This window comes from Poecilia reticulata, chromosome 9 (genome assembly GCF_904066995.2).
Source record: "Poecilia reticulata chromosome 9, P_reticulata-male-v2, whole genome shotgun sequence".
Classification (NCBI taxonomy): Eukaryota; Metazoa; Chordata; class Actinopteri; order Cyprinodontiformes; family Poeciliidae; genus Poecilia; species Poecilia reticulata.
The window spans coordinates 14150818-14173526 of record NC_088838.1 but is presented as its reverse complement, the minus strand read 5'-3'; the positions used below and the strand labels follow the sequence as shown (position 1 = coordinate 14173526).

The 22709-nt window shown below is 40.1% G+C and overlaps 1 protein-coding gene across 3 annotated transcripts in view; it reads right to left on the bottom strand.

Annotated features, from left to right (window-relative positions):
* rtkna (rhotekin a) overlaps positions 1-14049 on the bottom strand; it is a 64672-nt gene extending 50623 nt beyond the window's left edge. Inside the window, exon 1 of one of the 3 annotated variants that reach the window (XM_008418946.3) lies at positions 13575-14049. In XM_008418946.3, coding sequence (XP_008417168.1) covers positions 13575-13688 — 114 coding nt within the window. In that variant the 5' untranslated portion in view covers positions 13689-14049. The remainder of the gene's footprint in view (positions 1-13574) is intronic. The other 2 variants (XM_081610575.1, XM_081610574.1) reach the window with 2 other exon arrangements.
* Between the last annotated feature and the right edge of the window lie 8660 nt (positions 14050-22709).

The window sequence follows — 22709 nt, the reverse complement described above, 5'->3', positions numbered from 1 at the left end:
TAAAATCAATTTACTTGTGGCAACAGATCATTAGAGGAAATTCATGATTTTGAAATCAAAATTATAATGGTCTAAAACATTAAGTTTATTTTCCGGGGGCCACGTTATGCTTTTGGATTTCAACTTTTGCAATAACACAATACCATAACTCCAAACAAAACATATTTATTTTTCCCCAAATGAAGAAGCTGCTAACTAAACTTTAGAACTACGCAAAACAAAAACAAAAAAATCCTTTATCCTTTATAAACATGACCATAAAAAAAATGCCTTTTTAGTGGTTAATTTGGTGCAGCTGACTGGCTTAATCAAAACTTGTAATCTGAAAGAACAATTCAATGTATGGTTATTGAAATAAAAGAAGAAAAAAAATAATTTCAGCTCTGACTTAATGGCACAAAGGAAAGTGAAAAATGTTGGCTAACAAGTTTTTGTCACAAACCAAAAGGCAGCTCCCACGTCACCAGCCCTCATTATCTTACAATACATTAAAGAAACTTTTATTGTGAAGGTTATGAAGGTTTCTGTATGAGAGGATAAAAGCTGTCTTCAGTTCCCTGCTGTGTGTGGCAGAAGAAAAGGGTAGGGAAACACACCAGGGCTTCAGGGAGCCAGACCCAAAACCACAACAAAGACGTCTGACTGTCATGTGAAAACTAAACCCAACGCACCTCCTACTCATTTAAAACTCACACAGACACACAGAAACGCAAAGCTATATTTGCATCATAAGGACACATTTTAGACATAAATAGACATAACACGCTCACAGCAACTCCAACGGCAAGGGGTTGTGGCAAAACTGCCACAGAAGTAGAAAGATGTAGCTGATGAAGTTTGTGATTATGCCCTCACCAAGTTCTCTCCCTGTTGTTTCTCATAGAGCAAAATTGGTAAATGAAAGGCAAGACAAAAGAAAAGAGTTTCTCTGAGTATTTTTGCTCTTTCACACATAGGATTGGAAAAAGGGACAGCAATAAAAAAACAACAACAACCAGTGAGAGGTCTAAAAAATCTCAGATCCTTTTCAGGTCCTTTTCTGACATGTGGGTTACCTCAGGGTTTGCTATTTGTGTCTCTAATTTTTTTTTTCCATCTGCTGAACCTTGGTATCATTCTTGTTAAACACAAATTGGATGGGTTTATATCATAATTAGCTGAGAAAAAACATTTTGTTTTGGTCCTCCTCAGACACAGTATAAAATACATATAAAAGGTTGGTTTTAGAGAGGACACTTACTTCAGATGAAGTACTCAGTGGACTAGTAAAATCCATTTTTGTAAGCTAGCAACTAGCTAGCCATTGCAAAATCTGTTCTTAAGATTCATGTTGGTTTCATTCAGATATTAACTGTTTGTCCTATTATGATTGTATTGTTTTCCTTATATTTATGACTGACATTTTTATGGATACTTGTATATTTTATGTATGTTCAGCAATTTGGTCAGTAATATTTGGTCAGTAATTAAAGCAATTAGATTGGCTTCATTGAACACGCCATGCTTGGACAGCGCTACAGAGCTACACAGTCACAGGACAGCATTTTAAAATATTCCTTCAGTAAAAAAAAAAAAAAAAAAAATGAAGTTAAGAGATTTGAAAAAAATGCAAGAAGTTGATTACATTAGATTTACTATGACTCACTCGGGGTGACATCTGTTCACTTTAATGACATCAGCCTCAGTTGTGAAACTGAACGTTTTCAGTGAGTAACCGCCCCCGTCTCCCCCCACAGAAGGTCAATTTTCAGTTTACAAGATGAAAAACACGCACACCGACAGCTGCAAAGTCATAGCTCAAGCCTGGAGACAATGTAACGACACAGTAACTCTCGTCAGCAGTCTGGCTTGTTATTAGGTGGATCAGTTTCACTGTGCTAACCAGTCTGGGTCAAGTTCTACTGTAAGATTTGTGAAACGAGACACTGATGGATCCAAGACTTGATCATCAAAGCTTGAGCAGCTTGTAGAAGAAAAGTCAGAGGACTGATTGTAAATCACTTGGCAGATATTTTTCTTCCGCTGAAAAGAAGGGATGAGTGCGTCACAGTCATTGGGGAGTAGACTCAATCTTATCATTGACTGGAGCAAAAATATATAGATGATTCCACATCAGCAACATCCCCTGTGTGTGAGTAGCCCTAAAGAAAACACAGACACGCGCACACACACGCACAAACACATGCACAATTGCACATGCACGCACACATTTTCACCCTTGGAGACAGTTCAGCAGTTTGCTTGCTTCCCAGAATCATTGCTGACTTTCAGGAACGCTACCTCAGCTTTTTACCAAAGTCTGCAGAAACTCATCCCTCTGAGAGAGCGGACACTTCAGAGGAAGAGAAACTTGCTCATTAGGAGATTCATCTCCATTGATTTCTGCCCTCCGGGGCACAGGCGCTGCAATATCACAGACGTAGCGTGTGACTGTAAGAGGACAGGTGCGCAGAGGCTATTCATTTACACTTAACAGTGTGAATGATCTCTTGAAATGACTATTAATGACTGTAAGGCGTGAGGAGTATAAAGCAATGTCAAAACGTGTTCAGGGAGGTGAGCAATACCAGAGAAAGGTCACTTACAGCGATGCTGAAAATGTTATGGAGCAATGGCGCCCTCTGCAGGTTGGCAGTGTCGACATCAGAAGACAAGACGACTATTTTCATTAATATCACAGTACGGACATGTGTAACAAAGTCAACATTTACAATCAGAACACACTCGTGAAGAGAATGTTAATGTTTTTTTTATGACACACATTCCTAATTATTCCCAGCTTAACCAGGCATGCAAAAGATGAGCTTCACCAGCATATTTAATAGACAAAAATAATGGTTTAAAGAAATTAATTCACACAAGAGTTATTTGCAATTTCTGCCACATTCCATTCCACATTTCTATCTGAACTTGCATCATTGGAGTGCACTCTGCAGTAACCCTCCAAACATGTAAAAATCTAAACAGGAACGCCAGCATCTGCATTATCCATATATGAAATTTAAACAACCGTGGAGAGGACTCACAGGAAACTATAATTCAAACTGACAGGGACGAATAAAAGCAAACTTTTTTCTTTATTTTTGTCAGGAGGAGCATGCGAGAAGAACATTTTGAGAGTATTTTTTCAACAATACGTCTAAGGAACATGAAGTTAATCATTTTAAATTGAAAAATGACAAACAGTTTTGAGATCAAGTTTCAGCTTCATGCCAAATTAATTTCTCATTAAAGTGTAAATTGCAATAAAGTGTGAAAATGTTGGTTTATGTCTTAATGTTAAATGTGACATCACGGCCCTAATTTATCTGTAGTTTTCTATGACTTTGTACCGCATGGGACTAAGGATTAGCCTCGACCAAATTAACAGGTAATTATTTTGACCATATCATCATTTCTCTGCATATTCTCCAACTCCCAGCTGATTATTGGATTTAAGCATATGAGGTAATGTGTATTTATATAATAAGGGAGGGTGTGGTCTAAGGATGACAACACTCTACTCTCAGATGTGTATAATTTTTAACCAAGTTCTTTTGCTCAAGCAAAAAGAAAGAAATCACTGACTGAAAAGTTATAATTTATATAGCCTTCCAAAGGGAAGCAGCAGCACTCTTGGTATTTCCAGTCCCAATGAACATTTTGTTGCAAGTAGACGGAGCCAGTCAACAGTTGCAAACAGAACTGAGAAGACACACTTAAATAAAAAAAAAAAAAGACAAATTTACTGTGTTGAAATTGTTCCTTCTTCCCATTCAGTCTGATTTAACCAGGTATGGATTTTCTTGCCAAAATGACGTCATTTCCTAAGTTGTTCCCAGCTACGCACCGTTTTAATCGTCACTCATTTATCCACACAGCACCACCTACATCAACAGCGGGAATGATAACGTTTCCTAATCCCCACTATGGCGAACACAGAGCCAGTTCCCCGTGCCTTCAGGTAAGGACGAAAACAGAAAAATAGCAGAGAACCAATGGAGATTACCGCTGAGGCAGCAGGACCAACACAAAGACAGAACCAGATCTGACATCCCACCGTCTGCTACGCCGGGCTCAGCGAACAAACACATTTAAACATGGACATGCTGGCGGGGACGAGTATACTGTGCAGCATGCAGGGAACAGGGGGATCATGCATAATAGACCCATCTGGTCCCATAAAGTCAAACACCTGTTCTGCATCAACAACATCATTGGCACTTGTGCTCCCTTCGCCACCTCCTTGCTGCATTCAGGACAGACAGCAAAACACGGCCATTCGAGACACTAAACTATTTAGAAGAACTGCCAGATTATATTGGCAGTCGTTTTATATCCTTAGTGAGATTGCCCAAACCAAAAACAATACCTCAGATCAATGCGGGAACGGACTTTGCACACCTCACCCACCACTCACCCATACAAGCACCTTTAAACATTTCATTGTATCGATTCCTTTCACTGCACATTCCTCTTTATGAAAGAGAGGCCCTGATTCCATCTGCTCTCAGGGTAGAGTCGGTTGGCGATATGATGTACAGAGTAAGGGATAAAGAGCCCCTTTGTGTGCAGGAAAATGAGAAATGAGAGCTGCAAAAACAGGAGAGAAGAAAAGGTGAAGAACAGAGGGCTGAAATAGATCTGCCCTTTATTTTTCTGCCTAACTGTATGAATAATCCGAAGGTCAATGACTTGTCCTTGGGGAGGTTACACGTTTACCTAAGAACATACAAACTGGTGTCGATTAAAACTGATTTCCTCCTGGACAAAAAAAAAGGGAGAACGACAAATTTGACAATGGCGTTGACAGCAACTGTCCAGCACTGTATTGGAGACCCTACAGAGGAATCTGGTTCTATGTGTGAGCCTTTTGTTTATGCTTAACAGAGAAGTCTTGTGGTGACAGGAAGAAGATACCTTTGGCATGAGACAGTGAAGTTCTTGTTTACAGGGTCTTATGTTACCGGTAAACAGAAATAACCAATAAAAAAGCCCAATTCAAGTATTGGTAGCCTTTTCTGTGTGTCTTTGGAGAGGAGAAAGACAGTCTGGATCAGAAAAGTAGGTTGGTACTGAAACACATGACAAAAGGACCCATTTTCATGCTTCATCAGGGGACCTGAGCAAGAAAGTAATGAAATGGCAGGAATAATTAGGCTCTTAGGGAGGCAGGGTCTTTGGGATGAAAGATTCAGATCTTAGGGGCAGATAATCAGCATCACAACTAATGTAATACATGCCAAAGATTTGCAAAGAAATTTTTGAATGCATAATTTAAATAGAAGTTATTTCAGGGTAGAAGAACAGATTCCAAAAGCTAAGTCATTCTAAAAAAAAAAAAGTTGCTAAGACTTATATTCAGCTGCCTTTTCATAGATACAGTTCAATAAAACCCGGTGCAATTACCTTTAAAAGTAACATCACATTAAAACGCACTCGAATATTAAAAACCAGTGGTGGCAACATCACACCATGGCGATTCCACAGGAGACAGAAGACTTCTCTCATCGGGTCAGTGGTGGTTTTCCTCCTGGAACCGTCTCATGGATGCCACTTTTGTCCAGTCTTCTTCTTGTTGAAGAATCAAAAACTTATTAACCTTTCCAACTGCATGTTGTATTTACCCTGGTAATTGTTGTCTGATGGTAACATTTTTGTTGATGATCTGGAACCTTTTACTGCGACAAAAAAACCCCCAGCAAAAATAAATAAGCAGATAAAACTGTAAAACTGTAAGGGTCCCAAAATGTTTTTTTTCACAGCACTATGCAACGAAGGGTTTAGATTAAAACACCTTTATGTGTTAGAATGGCCCAGTCAAAGTCCAGACATGCAAGTGTTCCAGTTGCAAGTCTGTGGAAAGATTTGAAAATGAAGCACGGACCCACTTAGCTTTAACTACAGCAAAAAGTGATTTTGTGTGAAGTTTCCAGTAAACTTGGAATGTTCTGGCCGACTCAGATTTAAAATATTAATCCAGTCAAGATAAGTGAGTGAGACACATTTGATGATGCATTGTGGAAGTTCTCACATCTGTGGGAGTGGGATTGTGTCCAGGGATTAAGCCTTCTCGATCCATTTCTCTGTCTGCTAAACGAGTCACTGGCAGCGGTGTCTTCGAACAAGATAGTGCATGCTGGGCGAACAAAGCCCATCTGTGTCAGGCAATACGCAATGGACCCTGCTCAATGAGACACGGCTGCTTAGTCACAATGTAAGGTGGTTCTGGGAATCACAGACTAACAAACTTCAGCTATCTTGAATGACTAACTAAGCTAAACACCAGCCTTCATTCATAACTCGTCACGGTAAGAGAGAGGGCAGACTCGGAGACGTACATGAAGAAGCAGACGTGTGTGAACTAAAGAGCAACACTGGGCGTGACTCACTTCCTGTGTCTGCTATTTATGTTCACGCCGTGTTCAGAGAGAATCGCTGTCGTTAAAATGAACGTGGATGTGTGGCTGGGTGGGGTTTACTTGTAACATAAGCAGCTGACCCTCAGCTGTTAAACGGCGTCCTGACACTGGTTGCCCCACAGAGACACAAACCACATTCCACCACACACACACACTGAAGACGTTTCCATTTACAGCAGCAAGGACCTGGGAATAGCTGGCTGAGTGATATTAGAACAGACCAGCCACATAAAAAAAAAATGGATGTATTTTTGTTACATTTTAAGTGTTTACCGTCTTTCCCAGTTGAGCGTTAAATGGCTTGTCTGGCTTGTTCGGTCAATAGGGATCAGATAAGATAAGGCTGAGAGGAAAGTAGTGTCCTTGAGTCTGTGCTGCAGACTAGTCAAGGGTCAGAGGACATCCTGTATCTGTGTTTCATGTGTGTCGCTTGGAAAAGGAAATGAACCTTTGGAGCTTTTGAGCTTCAACATCATCTGCTGCACAGGATGACTATCAGCTGTTTCTATTTTTAGGTCGCTGTGACAATACACACATTTTAACCCTGAAAGAGGCGAAGAACTTGGGAGTTAATACGTCGAAAATAAAATTTAAAAGAAGAACATTTCCAAAACGAATAACATTAGTGAAAGTTGGTCTGCTTTGCTTCCTCAAGAACCAGAATCAAACATGAAGAGGCAGCATTCAGCTTCACAAATCTGGAACAAACTTCCAGAAAACTGCAAAACATCCGAAACACTGAGTTCCTTTAAATCAAGACTAAAAACTCGCCTCTTTTGAATTGCCTTTGAACCATAATAAATGACACATTGACCAACATATTAGACGTGAATGATTTTGGTGATGGCACTCATAAAAATATAATGTCTGATTAATTCTTGACTGTATGATGTTTTCTTTATAACTTTTTGTTTTTATTATGTAAAGCACCTTGATTGATTGACACTCATATTAAATCTAAACAAAAAACACTCACATTTGTAGTTGCATTGTCACAAAAAGTGAAAAAGCTTAGGGGTTATGAATAGTTTATGAAAGGCACTGGAAACAGACTTCAATGCTGGCAGGGTAAAAAAGAGGTAAATTAAATATAATATTGAAACAAAGTTCTGCTTTCTCTACTCGCCAAGCAAACAGTCCAGTCATTACCTGGAGAGAAGCAACAAGAACTTACTTAGTTTTTGCTTTTCGCTTGAAGAAACTGATTAAACCATTTTTCATTCTGAAGCTGTCTAGGAACAATGCGTTACCCTGATGTATACACAAAGTCTTGGTAATAAGAATAGTTAAACATTTGCTAGCTAAAATATCCGTCGGCATACCAGGAGAGCCTCCAAGCAGAAACCTCCAGCGGCCCGGCTTTGTTTGAGAATAAAGGTCCGAGGAGGGGTAAATATTCCCTAGCATCTCCTCAGTACCCCCGCAGTGTTCAACACAGCAGAGAGCCCTCGGGGCGCGCACAGACAGACAAATCTATGCAGGCCAATCTTGGCACTGCAGTTGTTCAAGAAATCAATAAAGCAGAGTGCATCCACTTCTTAGGACCCTTGGGCCTCTGAACCTTTTTTATTTTTTTTTTTTTTTTTTTTTTAGCATTTTATGCTTTAGTTTGTTTGGTTTTGGGCTACACTGCAGTAACAGAGCACTACTTTCTTTTTCACAGATGTGCTTAGACTCTGAAGCCTAGGAATTGTTCACTGTTTTCCTGTAAGCAAATGAGTAGTGAGCTCAAGACTTGATGCAGTGACATCCGTGTGACCTCTCTTTATTTTGCATGCAGGGAGACAGACACATGCTTACTTAAGCCAGTTTAGTAAATCGGTGCTTCACGAGCCACAATAAACACCAGCCTAAGTCACACTGAGAGGCTACTTAGCATGAAACTGCTTAAGGCTCCAAACCATAAACTGTACTTAACAGGGATTGCCCAAATAGTGAATATTGGTGTCAACATGACACCAAACTAAAAGTTTGAAGTAGAAAATATTCTTAGAGAATTTAGCCACGGGGATTAACAATTTAACTGATGAACCTTACATTGGTTTTTTATGAGTTGGCAATAAATCTGTCCAGGCTTTACCTGGTATATCACCAGTCATTGCTGGAGCCCCTTATTGCAATCCTGAACAGGATTACATGTGGTACAGACAGTGGCGCAACTACACATTATTCAGGTGGATGTGAAAACATAGAAACACATTTCTATGTTTTTCTATGTGAAATGTGTTGATAATCATTCACATTATCAACACATTTCTAAGAAATGTGTTGATAATTTAAAAGGTCATTCTTATCTTTTATCTACAGCTTCTCTTTTTTTCCTAAGGAAGTTTTAATTTCTATTTCATATTTTCAACAAACTTTTAAAAAAGTTATTTCTGCTATTTTAGTTTAAACTAACTCAGATTTTCATCTACAAACAGACATTTACAGAGACATATGGGGTGGAGAAGGGCATTTCACCAAATCCAGTCTCGATGTAGCCCAGAGTTGTTACAGCTTTCAGTCAACACACATGCCAGATTCCCAAGCTTTGCCATTCCCTCTGAAAGGCTTAGAGTGTGTGTGGGTGGGTGGATGGATGGATGAATGGGTGCGTCGTCACATGCATCTAACCACTTCCTCGCCTTATATAGCCACTGTTAGCCACAGTGGTGTGTGGACTGGCGTAGCGAATCCTTAAATTAAATGCAAAATGCCGACAGAGCATGAAAACTGAGGGCATTCCTCCCTAATAATAACAACAATAATAATAATAATAATAATAATAATAATAATGATGAATTTACAAGGTCATCTTCAGCTGAAACAGCAGAACTAGGGAGGATGGAGGGTCTAAAGACCAGCCAGCAGCCTTTTGCATCTGAGAGAAAGGATGCAAAGAGCAGATGTCTTGTGTTTGCAATGAGAGGAGCAGTAAAAGGGGCAACATGAAGGCCATGGAATGGGTTTAACAGCAAATTCTGCTTAGTCCCCCATTCCTTCAGTCTTTGACCACTTGACCCGTTAAGTTGGTGTTGTGCACACCAGCTTGACTGATTCAGTTCAGGAGCTTAGATTATTTTTGAAGAGGAGCAGCAGAAAAGCCACCTTTATAATAATCTGGGCATGTACAGTGCCAGCTCAACATTTACTGGGCAGTCCTGGCAGAGATGTATAGAGTCTTTGAATAAATTCATCTTATATTACACTAACGCAATCTTACACAAAAACTGCACTATTGTCAAGAAATAATCATCGTTTAAGAAAATAAGCTGTCGCAATTTTTGCGGAATACTTCCATTTCAAATAAATGTAATTGAATTTTTTTTTTTATTCAAGCTTTACTTTTGCAAGTTGTTCAGCGTTTTGATTAAATTCTTCTTAGTCATTTTTCTTTATGATTGTATTTAATGTATCTCAGTATTCATTTCGTCTGCTCTTTAAGATAAATAAAATGAGAAAACACATGCATAAGACAGGATAATGTAAAGGCAAATTTCCCGTTCTGAGTATGCTCCAACCTTGTGAAATGTCATAGGAAAAGTATAAGTGCTGACCTACTGTCAAAGTGCTGAAAGCACAGGTGGCAGTTCATGCGCCAACAGGGATTTTATTAATGACAATGTTTTGTAAAAATGAATTTTTAATTCTGAATGTTTCAGAGAATTAATCTTTTCCATGCATGGCATTTAATGTGGCAGGAAATGTAAATATATTCATAGACAACTTGTTGCAGTGACAACAGGATATTTTAAATGTTATTTATACCTTTATCACTGTTTGCTGTAAAGCAAACAGATTCCTTCCCAACGTCTGGTATTTTAGGAGTCGATCTGATTCATAATCATGGCCTTCTTTGGCCTTACATAGACACAGATACAGCATCTTCTTTAACACGTATCGTTAAGTAAATGAACATTAAACATCTATCCATTGACTTACACACTCAAATGTGATTTTCCCTGGATTAGTGGGAGAAAAAGGTGCTTTCATACTAGCTCATTGAAATGCCATGCACTGGCTCCAGGCTGGCATTCAAAAAGAGACCGGACACACAGAGCAAAGAGGAAACTCCCAGCCACTGAAAGAGAATCATTAGCATTGGCAACAAAGTCTGGAGCACAAATTAATCTTATATGAGAGCCAGCAGAGAACACTTAACAGAGTTAAGGAAATATGATTGTTGTAAGAGGATGGGAAGCCTTCAGGCTCACGAATAACTAATAGAGAGATGATTTTGTAGAAAGTCAAATACAGTGTGACTATAAACACAGCGAGATCTAAAGGTTATTTACATTTCGATGTGCAGCCAGTTCTTCTCCAAGTGTAATAAATTTTGACATTGCTCTAAATAACCCATGCGCTGCTGTTTTATTTCTCATAGATAAATGATAAGCTCTTAGAAAACAACGAGCCGACATCAACTAAAAATAAAGAAGCTGAAATTTTTATTCCCTGATCACTCAGATTTAAACACATTCACATGACTTTACCCTCTGACAATGTCACACTTTGGATGGACTTGTTTCACAGAACTGAGCTCAAAACAAACAGATCAGACTATTCTGACAGCAGATCAATAGATCACGAAGTGTGCCTGACCTCCCAGAGGTTCCTGAGACGTGAATCCTAACCAACATAACCTGAAGGCATACATGTCTGCTAGCACAGACAAAACCTTCATGAAACAACAGCAAAAAAAAAAGACACATCTAAAGAGAGAGACTGAATTGATGCTCTGCCACTGCACAGTTGCACCTTCAACATTCCTCGAGTCTCCTCTTACAGCTGAGTCTATTCTCTCTTTGGTTCCCCCATTCTTCCACACGTAGCCCAGTGCTGGAAAAAACTTCCCCCAAGACTCACAACAGCTCCTCAAACAAGAGACAACAGTAGCTGCAGCCTAAAGAGGCAATCTCAGAATTACAAAGATTGTAAGAGAACGCAAAAGGAAGGGGTTCCCGAGAGAAAAGGGGCCATCCACCCCAATGGGATTTAAATTGGACTGCGAGTAAAAATAATTAGGGGTTAGACTGGAAGTCACTTCTGGCTCACTATCAAACGGCAACTAACATGAAGCAGATGCCGACATGGTAGTTTTACAGAAAGGAGTAAGGAAATCCTGGTGTAAAAGTAGCACTTTTCATCCAAGGACAGCCATATGAAAGGCATAAATAGGGTGAATGTTTCTAAATCTACAGAGATGCTTGCTTTTGGCCAAATTGGTCCACTCTTTGAAGCTATAACAGCTTTAAGTCTTCTGGGAGTTCTGTCCACAGTGGTTAGGAGTGTGTTTGTGGGAATATAGCCATTTTGAAGAGGGCATTTGTAAGGTTAAGTACTGATTTTAGAAAGGCTGGGCAGTCGAAATCCTTCACACCTAGCTTGCACCTAAATACAATTTAAATGACTTCTTTGTATAATGGTGCACAGTCCAGTAAAAAAGTGGGAAGAGGCCATCAACAATCTGTTCCCAGATAGTCTGGAGTGGTAAACGTGTGTAAAATGTCTTCGCATGCCGCAGCATTAAGTGTGTTCCTGTCCTGAAGAGACCAGGCTCATCCTCAGGAACTTAGCCGCACACCATAATCCACTTTTACTAAAACTTTGAGAGACAGAGAAACATCATTTGCTTCTCCAGAGAACAGCTTAACATACTTGACACCAATATATCCAAAGCTTTGTATTGTACTTGGTGATGAAAGACTTGGATCCAACTGCTTAGCCAATCCATGATTAAAAACTCTCTACTTACCGTTTCCGAGCAAATCTGGAGGCCAAACGTGGTCTGGAGGTATTCACTCTTCAACTTCTGTGATTTTACATGATCAGAAACTTTGTGATTAAATTGCTGCATTAACCAATGGCTTCCACGTTACTGTGATACCAGCAACAGTTGACTATAAATTGTTTCTTTCATTTGTGAAAGAATTTCACAAATGATCTTTTTACACTGGAACCACCCTAACACTGTATGGTGATTTAATAACCCAGTGAGCTTCTGATAAAGTCCCATTTTGTCACAAATATATGGAGAAGCAATCTTGATGCCAGGATTTTTTATTACTCTTGTGGCCACAGAAGTACAGTACCTACAGCTTGTAGGAAAATTGGCATATTTCATAAGATTTTAGAAAATGTTACCCTTCTGACAAGTATCTCCAAAAGTATGTCCAACTGTGATATTTGGATTCATGGTTCCTTTTGTATGTTTTTTTTTTTTTTTGTATGAAGCAATGACCTCACACAAGAGCTTAAGCAACTTAACCTGTGCATTTTCACTATTCCTTAGCACTGTGGGACCAAGATTTCCAAAAGACTTGCACATTTACTTTTGTCTAAAAATTGTACTTTGGACCACTGAGCAATAGTCCAGTTCATTTGTGATTCGGGAGTGCATTGGACCAAGGAATGCGATAGTTGCAGCCCATATCCTGGATACATCTGCGAATGCTCCAGACCTTGCAACCTGTGAGTTTTCACCTGAAACTCTTGAACGAACATCGCTTCACATATCTCTCAGGGCTGTAGTTATCTCAATTGCATGTCCATCTTTGTAATCAAAGTTTTTCCTTCCACTCAACATTCCACTCAAGCATTATTATGCTTCTTGAAAAAATACATTTTGCGATTAACTCCTGAAGGAGATGCTGTGCTTCTAGAAAAATCAGCGGTATTCACCATGACTGAGACCATAACATGAACATAGCATAACACTCATTTTAATTTGTATTGGGCATATGTAATACTCTTCCCACAAAGTAATTTTGGATTTTCAGTCAATATTGGCCAGATTTATAAAGATTTACAAAAGTTAAAAGCTTGAAATGTGCAATAACTTATGATGAGTTAAACTTTTTAAATTTCATAAAGAAATGAACTAACATTTCTATTATATTCAAGTTTATTTTCTTGCAACTTTAAGCAGGACCACCAAGTTTTGAACAAGCAATGAGATAACTGCTTTAGCCTATAACATAAACATAATTGGAGAATGAAACAGCACAGCCTTAATGAGAAAAGTGTTGAACAAACAGACCGAAGAAGTGGACACTGATGAACTCCGAGACCTACATCTGCACTCTGTTTATTAAGTTACTTTAAAGAACCAGAGCGATCAGACAAAGCTGCAAACGGAGTCACCGTCTGATGTGTGTGAGAAAAAAAATAATCTGTTTAAAAAAGTTCTACCTGTGATGATGTGTGCAGGAAATCGCTCTTTCTGAACTTCCCTCGCCGTATCTCCATCTCCAGAGCAGAGCCCCGGGCAACGGTGGCTCTGGTCGTTTGATTTCGGCAAAACATCGTCTCTTTACTTTTTCCCGACAACTTCTCTCAAACTGACTAGTCTCGTCCAGGTTGAGCTTCACGGAGCGCAAAAACGGGACGGGAGCGATTCATTAAAAAAAATAAATAAATAAATAAATAAAATCTTCCAAACAGATCAGCGCAGATCAAGGTGTTGGATCAGGAAACTATCCCACCGGCGAAAAAGTCCCAGGCGAAATAGGAGCGGAATAAATCCAGTGTTACAACCCTCTGCTGTAGTTTCTTGAGACGCGGGAGCCCCAATCCGAACCAAGACAAATCCACCCGCTGAACGAGGAAGAGCTGGTTCTGGTTCTTATTTCCCCTAACGCTGCCCTGTATGTGCGTCCAGCATATTGACACGGTAACACCCCATGTGGTGCGCAGCTGAGACCTAACTTTGCACTGTCCCGGAGATTTTTCTCATCCGGAGACCTCTGCTGGTGTTCAATGGCAGCAATTTACAACAGCAATTTGCCCTTTTGTAGGAGTATTAATGCAAGTCGCTCAGCAGGAAGAGTTGTAGACTCCCTACGGTGGCTTAAGTAGGTTTACGCACTGATATTATGGATCACATATCTACCCACAGCGCCTTGAATAAGTATTGGCACTTTTGACGTTGTCACATGTTGACATTTACTGTGTATGAGACTGATATGAAGTAGCTATAGTTGGAAAGTGGGTTTATGCATCATTAAAAACATTACAATTAAACAATTAAAGAGTGGAGAATATTTGTATTTGAATATTCAGTTCTATTTACTCTAATATCCCTGAATAAAGCACATTACTTACCTTCAGAAGTCACATAATGTGTAAAAGGAGTCCACCTGTACGCTATTAAATGTCAATATAGTTTTTTTCAAGATGGCGGCGTAGCAAGTGGTCGACTTCGTCTAGCTGCGCACCACATGTTCGGTATTTGAGCAGACTACCATCCTCCTTCTAAGATTTCCCAACTAAATGAGGTGATACGATCGCTGATGAACGCCTCTTCGACTTACGCTAACATTATGCCGCCCAAAATTCTTAAGAAATGAACAAGACCGGTGAAGTGGAGTCCAAACTAGCTAGCACAGGTAAAGTGGCTAACGCGGAGCTATCTGCTGTGCTACCAGTGGCTGGTGGGGCTGCTGTGCTCGACCCGGCGCTTCGTCAAGTCATTGAGGAGATCACTGGGAACATCTCATCAGTGATTTCCCAGAAAGTGGACATTCTGACTGAAATGCTTAAGAGCCAGGCCACAGAGTTAAAGGTGCTGGTCGGACGCATTACAGAGGCCGAGGACAGGATCGCAGTTCAGGAGGACGGCCTGGACCAGGCCACGGCCCGCATCAAAAAGTTGGAGAAAGAAACCCTCATGATGGCTCAACGAATTGACGACATTGAAAACAGAGGCAGGAGAAAGAATATTCGGGTGCTCGGTCTAAAAGAGGGCGTAGAGGCTGGTCCTGGAGCCCTACAATTTTTGGAAAAATGGCTGCCTGAATTTCTAGGAGTCGAGACCAAGAGCGGCCGGATCAAGCTTGAGAGGGCGCACCGCACACGAGCTCCACAGCCCGGGCCGACACAGAGATCAAGACCAATGCTGATCAGATTTCACAACTACCGGGATCAACAGCAGGTTCTCGAGGCAGCGCGGCGTGCGGGGAGCGGAGATCAGCCCCTGATATATCAGAACTCCAAGATCATGTTCTTCCAGGATTTCTCGGCGGACACCATGCGCAGGCGGAAGGGATTTGACGCGGTAAAGAGGCGGCTGAGGGAGGCAGGTATCCAGTACTCCCTTCTCTACCCGGCTAGGCTGAAGATTATGCGCGATGGCGAGGCAAAAATGTTTAATTCGCCGGATGGAGCAATGGAGTTTGTGGACAGTATAGGATGAAAAACTCCTGCCGAAGTTCTGAATAGATCGGCACCAGAGGTCGGCTCTGTAAGCTTGCTCTCTCCTTTTTTTTTCTCTCTCTTGTTACTTTATTATTCTCATTGTCACCCGTGAGAACAAGTGATGGGAGTAATTATTATGACTATGATTCTTTTCAATCTGTTCTGCTCAGCTGCTTTTCTATGACCTTTTTCTTTTGTGGTGCGCAGCAGCGGGGAATGTGTGATGGACTTTCTCTTTTGGGTTAATCTATCTGTGTGTGTCTTCACCAGGGAGATGAGACACACGGGTTTAGTAAAGGTAGGGATGGCCCCCGGTGGGTTTGGGGGAATGCGCACCTTGAAAGCGCTTTTGTTGTTCTGTATTGTTCTATCTTGGTTCTAGTTTGTTGGTTTTGGTTGGTTTTTGTTCAGCTCAATACGTTACAGTCCTTATACTTAATCATTAGTTGGGGTGGCATTGCATTACTACATTATAACTTTAAATTATAAATGTTAAGAATATGTACATGGAACATTAAGGGAAGTCATTCACCAATTAAGAGAAGAAAGGTTCTTCAGGCCCTAAAGAAGGAAGGTGTAGATATAGCGCTGCTGCAGGAAACACATTTAAACGACTCCGAACATTTAAAACTACGGCAATGCGGCTTCGAACATGTTTTTTTCTCCTCTTTCACTAATAAAAGTAGAGGAGTTGCAATCCTTGTTAAAAATTCAGTGCCCTTTAAAGTCATAGAATGTAATAAAGATGAAAATGGGAGGTATGTGCTTGTGAGAGCAATGATATATGGAGAAGAATTTGCCATACTGAATGTTTATTTCCCACCGGGCCATCCTATTAACTTCTTGACAGGAATAATGGCAAAACTTGTGGATCTCTCTCTTGAAAATGTTATCGTAGGAGGCGACCTCAATTGCCTTAAGAATCCACTGATTGATAGGCTCCCAATTAGCCCCCTCTCTATTTCAGGTAAATCAAAACAGATTTTTGATCTCTTCGAGGAGGCGGGGTTTGTGGATGTATGGAGAAAACTCCATCCTGCTGGAAAGGATTACACTTTCTACTCCAACCCCCACAAATGCCACACACGTATTGACTATTTCTTCCTCCCTAAAATTACGTTAGGACAAGTTGCCTCATGCAAAATAGGACACATTGTTATATCCGATCATGCTGCAGTGTATCTAAATTATTCCGTTAAAAATGCTAAGATTCGGTCAAATCACTGGAGACTAAATCCTTTAATTTTAAAAGATGAAAAATTTGGGAAGTATTTTCGAACAGAATTCAAACAATTCCTCGCTATCAATTCTCCCTCCGCTAGCAGCCCTTCCTTGCTTTGGGACACAGCCAAGGCATTTAGTAGAGGATTAATAATATCATACATGTGCAGCAAAAAACGAAGAATTGCAGAACAACAGGACATATTGGAAAGAAAGCTTAAGCTTGCAGAGAAAGAGTATATCAAAAAACCCTCGCAGTCCAAGCTGGGAGAGCTTAATGCTATTCGGTGTTCGTTGAACACAATATTGACACAGAACGCTACAGACAAAGTTAAATTTGCTAAACAAAGATTGTTTGAACATGGGGATAAACCGGGTAGATACCTTTCCTATCTTGTAAGAGCGCGAAAGTCCTCCCAATCAATTGCCTCAATTTCTGACCAGAAGGGTTCGTGTTCTACAAATCCAGAGAAAATAAATGCAATTTTCTTTGATTTTTACAAAAATCTGTACCAATCTGAGCAATGTGATAACTCTCAATCTTCAATGGAGACTTTTTTCTCCAAAATTAAGCTGCCCATTTTACCAGAGGACAACAAAAATGACCTAAATGCAGAAATAGCAGAGGTAGATGTGGAAAGAGCCATCAGATCTCTCCAGGGAGGGAAGGCACCAGGCCCAGATGGGCTCACTTCAGAATTTTATAAAACATTTATGGATCTGCTATGTAAGCCCTACTTAGCCATGCTGAATGATTCACTTAGTTCAGGTGTTCTCCCCCCTTCCCTCCGAGAAGCAAATATATCCTTGATTCTTAAGAAATCAAAACCTCCAGAAAACTGTGGCTCTTACAGACCCATCTCACTACTTAATGTTGATCTAAAAATATTGTCCAAAATTTTAGCAAAACGCCTGGAAAACATTCTACCCCTTGTGATAGGGATGGACCAGACAGGTTTTATCAAGGGGCGTAATTCCTGTAATAACCTCAGACGTCTTTTGAACGTAATCCAGCTGTGTCAGCGGCGCGCGATGGATGGTCTTATAGTCTCCTTGGATGCAGAAAAGGCGTTCGACCGTGTGGAGTGGCCATTTCTTTTCTATACTTTGCGCCAATTTGGTTTGGGCCCCAACTTTATCAGCTGGATAAAAGTCCTATATAGTCGTCCTTTGGCTGCGGTTATTACGAATGGGCTTAGGTCTAATAATTTTGAGGTGGGAAGGGGAAATAGGCAGGGCTGCCCCCTTTCCCCTCTTCTATTCACCCTTGCAATCGAACCACTGGCCGAAGCAATTCGTAGTGATCCCGCCATTATGGGTATCAACACTGATCGGGGGACTCATAAAATCTCTTTATACGCCGATGATGTCTTGTTGTTTCTTTCCAGACCTGCCACTTCGGTTGAAAGAGTCATCACAATCATTAACCAGTTTGGCTCATTCTCGGGATATAAAATAAACTTCTCCAAATCCGAGGCCATGCCTCTTGGTGGACAACTTCATATCCCTAGTTCCCCCTTTAAATGGTCCCCTGCAGGATTTAAATATCTCGGTATATCTGTTACACCTTCCTTTGACCAGATGTTTAAAACAAACTTTCTTCCATTATTTGAAAAAATTAAGCTAGATCTTGAACGTTGGAGTGGTCTTCCCATATCTTGGCTAGGCAGAATCTCGCTTCTTAAGATGAACATTCTTCCTCGCTTGTTATACCCAATCAGGATGATTCCTATTTTATTTACTCAAAAGTGGATCCAAAAACTGAAGAGTTGGTTTGGTTCCTTTATCTGGGCCAAAAGAAGGGCATTTATAAAAATGTCAACATTACAGTTACCAAGAGACATGGGAGGCTTAGATCTCCCAGACTTAAAAAATATCAAGTGAGTTCTCTTATTCTATACGCTCGAGAATGGTTATCTGATAACCCATCCGCAGTCTGGCTAGATGTAGAAGCCTCGTTATGCGACTGCCCTCTTAAAAGCTTGCTTTTTCTTAAAAATATGAAAACAATAAATAAATTTTGTAACAACCCAATTACTGTGAATACAGTCAAGGCCTGGAGGACGGCTCAAAACATCGAGGGCAGAACTGGGAGGACATCCTCACTCACACCCTTTTTTCGAAACCCCGATTTCCTTCCAGGTATGTCGGATGCGGGTTTTGGGGAATGGGTGGTTAAGGGTATCTCCTCTTTAGGTTGTCTTTTTAAGGAAGGGATCCTCATGTCTTTTAATCAAGTTGTGGAAGCCTTTGGAGTGGGGAAAAATAATCTCTTCCGTTTTTTCCAGCTGAGAGACTTTATCAAAAAAGAAACAACTTTACTCAGGGACTCTGAGGTTTCGGGTGTTGAAAGATTGCTTACCAGTACTCGTGTTGTGTCACTCAGTGTTTGCTACAAGACATTGAAAGGTCATAGGAGTCACTTAACAACTCTGGCCCAGGCCTGGGGAGATGAGCTGGGCATCGAGATCACTGATGAAATGTGGAACAGTATATGGAACTCTGCCAGAAAAATTTCTATTTGTAATCGCTCTTGGGCGCTGCAACTTAAATTATTACATAGAGCTCACCTGGCCCCAAATCGGGTCTCTAAGTTTAAACCAGGGTCCTCTTCCCTGTGCCCCAAATGTAAGATATATGAAGGCAACCTCACACACTGTCTTTGGTCATGCCCTAAAATCCAGTTATATTGGGAATCAATTCTGGCTGAGATAAGGAAAATTATCAAAACTAATATCGATCTTGATCCAGTATCTCTTCTCCTTGGTCTACCAAATAAACATATTCAAAATCAAAACATGAGTAAATTGTATAATGTCCTTACTTTCTGTGCTAGAAAGAATATTCTGTTACAATGGATCTCCAATAAATCTCCTACTATTTTTGGGTGGAAGAAACTTGTCTTGGAATATATACCTCTTGACTTCCTAACATGTCTAATCCACTCTAAGACGGATACTTTTGTCCGGATATGGAAGCCCTTCCTGGACTATGCTGAAGGACACGTATCCACCATCTTGTCCCGAGCTTTTATAAATGCCTAGGTGTAATCGTTACAATGTCGGAAACATGTGTGCCCCCCTCATCCCCTCTGTCTTTTCTTTTATGTCTCTTATGGACTGGACTGTTGAGCTCTTGTTTTTGTTTTGTTTTTGCTTTTTTTTTTTGTTTGTGTTATGTTGTTGTTTCTATTAAACAAAATTAATAAACATATCTACAAAACAAAAAAAAAAAAAATGTCAATATAAATACAGCTGCTAGTTTGCTATTGTTGCACATTCCCTTTTGCAGTTTGCCGCTTGCTGGGTCGGGAGCACAGCAAACAAGTCGAAGAAGATGCTCTGTCCCAAGGAGGATGAACAGGAATTTTTTGACCATCAACCAAAAGGCTCTGCGTTGCAAAACAAACAACAAATACCGCTGCAGAGTTAGCTCAAGTCAAGGCATGTACGTGTGTTAGAATTTCCAAGCTTAAATTTAAATGAGGATGTGTTGTATGACTTTGACATTTCTGTACTGTACATACAACTAATTGAACTTTGTCTGTTTTGTAAAGAACTTGTTAATCTTTAGATGTGCAATGTTGAAGGTGGCATACTCCAAAACTCCCTGCAGCTGTGATGCAGTGAAAGGCAGTGTTACAAAGTACTGACCGCAGCTAAGTACACATGGCACACTTTTCAAACTTTGGCATGTGCAATAATTTCTAAACTATGTATCGTTGCACGATGGCGCAGTGGGTTTTTTCCGGGTACTCTGGCTTCTCCCATAATCCACAAACGTGACTTGCAAAACAAAGCAAAGCTAATTGTTTTCTTTTAATTGCTATGTGTGTGATTGTTTGTCTAGTGTGTCTCTGTGTTGCACTGCGATGGACTGGCAACTGGTCATGGCATACCTCACCTCTCGCCTATTGACTGACCTACTGACTCATTGGGCAAGAGGAGACAAACACAAATATATGATAATGGCCTATCACATAAAATTTCTTCTGGAAGACAGAAAAGTCTGGAAAAAAATACAAAATAAAATAAAAAATGTGGTATGAACTATGGGTCCAAAATCCTAAAGACTGTTTGGAAAAATACAGAAAAACCTTAGGTATGATATTGTCCTATTCAATTTTAAATTCTTATTTTTTTCTTCAAATCACAAAGTTGTAAAAAGGTTTAGAGGCTGCGTTCAGTAATTAATAACTGTGACTGTCTCCCATTTAGAAAGCCCATCATTAACATTAAAAGCCAAGTTGATTATTCGCCAAGAATCAATCGTTGCATATAAAGAACTACGTAACGTAGGATAAAGCATGAACAATATGGTTCCCCAAAATGCTACGCTAATGTCTGGACTAATGGAAAATAATGTTTACTGGACTGAAGAGATAAAGTACAATTAGGTTTGCTGTCAGTGTATTTAAAAAAAAGCATTGTCCCTAATTGTCGTGCATTTGTCCACAGCACATAGATAATATGCACTTGTGTGAAGACATCAACAATTCATCCAGGCGTTGGAGTGACACGCTGTTTTTCGAGACGTCTTTAGCAATATGGGGGTTGTTCATTCCTGCAAGACAATACCAAATGACACTCCACTTTGTAAACTAGCCTGCCTGCCATCCAGCTTTGTCATTAGGAATGTTTACTGTTGTGAAGCAAAAAATGTGACCAAGATGGCTCTGGTAAAAAGCTATACAAGGCTAAAAAGGGCAAGCATTCCATTTTCCAAAGTTCTCAAATGCTAAACACGCAGACGAGAAGATTTTATAACTGGGTGATTCAAAACGGTGCAAAAAAAAAAAAGTGGCTTTACAAATTTTCCGTACCCTACAACGTTTCTACATTTTGACATTTTATAGCCAATAGTTGAAAAGTATTTTATTGAGTTTTTTGGTTGTAGACAAACACATAATTCTTGTGGAATATGCCATATTTTTCACATCCGAGTTTGTAAATTAGTTGAAAACCAATTTTCTATTTACTTCTACTACATAATTATACACTACGTTTTGCTATATTACATAAAATAAAAAAATCAAAAGAAATGAAAGTTGGTTGTAACAAAAGGTGAAACTATTCAAAGGGTGTGAATACTTTTGCAAGGCAGAGTATGTGCCGGATATATAGACGTGCATAAATGTGCGAGGCTGAAGGAGCCCAATCCATCTTTAGCCTTTCCTATAGTGTAATTATTATTTATTTGCTCCTTCTTAGCCTCTGAGAATTCCAATTTCCTTTGTACCAATAATGCATCCTGTTTAAGGGGTTGTAAACCTGGCGGCATAGGCTTTACTCTGATGGTACAACATTTTTATTTATGAGCATCTGCAGCGGAGCATGGACATCCAGTAGTAATGTGAATCATAACTAGTGGAGGCGCTGGAACATTTCTGAACCCGCTGTGACTGGAATTTTGAAAGTTCAGCCTGTGATCACAGATCATTCTCGCTGACCCAGAGGTCAAGCCACATAGAGAGTGACAAAGATCAGCTTCTGTTGCAGAGGGTGTCAATGCAATACTGATGCAAAGCCCATAAAGGTGGCACTGATCTTTTCAGATACTGTGGCTCACATCCAACATATCCTCAGAGAAATAATCTTATCCTCAGGAATGTGCTTTGTATTCCCTTGTATGTCTTTGCAAAAAAAAAAAAACTCTTCCCATTGTTCTTCTCTTCTTTCATACGGTGAAACATTCTGTTTTGATATTGCAACGTCTCACCACTAGCGTCTCTAATATCTATTTTATGCTTTAACCCATCCCTGATCAACAGCTGCACCTGTCCATGCAGCTCTAGAAAGAAAGACCGGAGATTCCCGCAAGACAGAAATAACAAAGCCTCAGGCATTCTGACCTGAAAGCGGTGAGCTGGAAGATGTTCACTCGTTTTCTCCGTCTCTACAAAGTAGATGC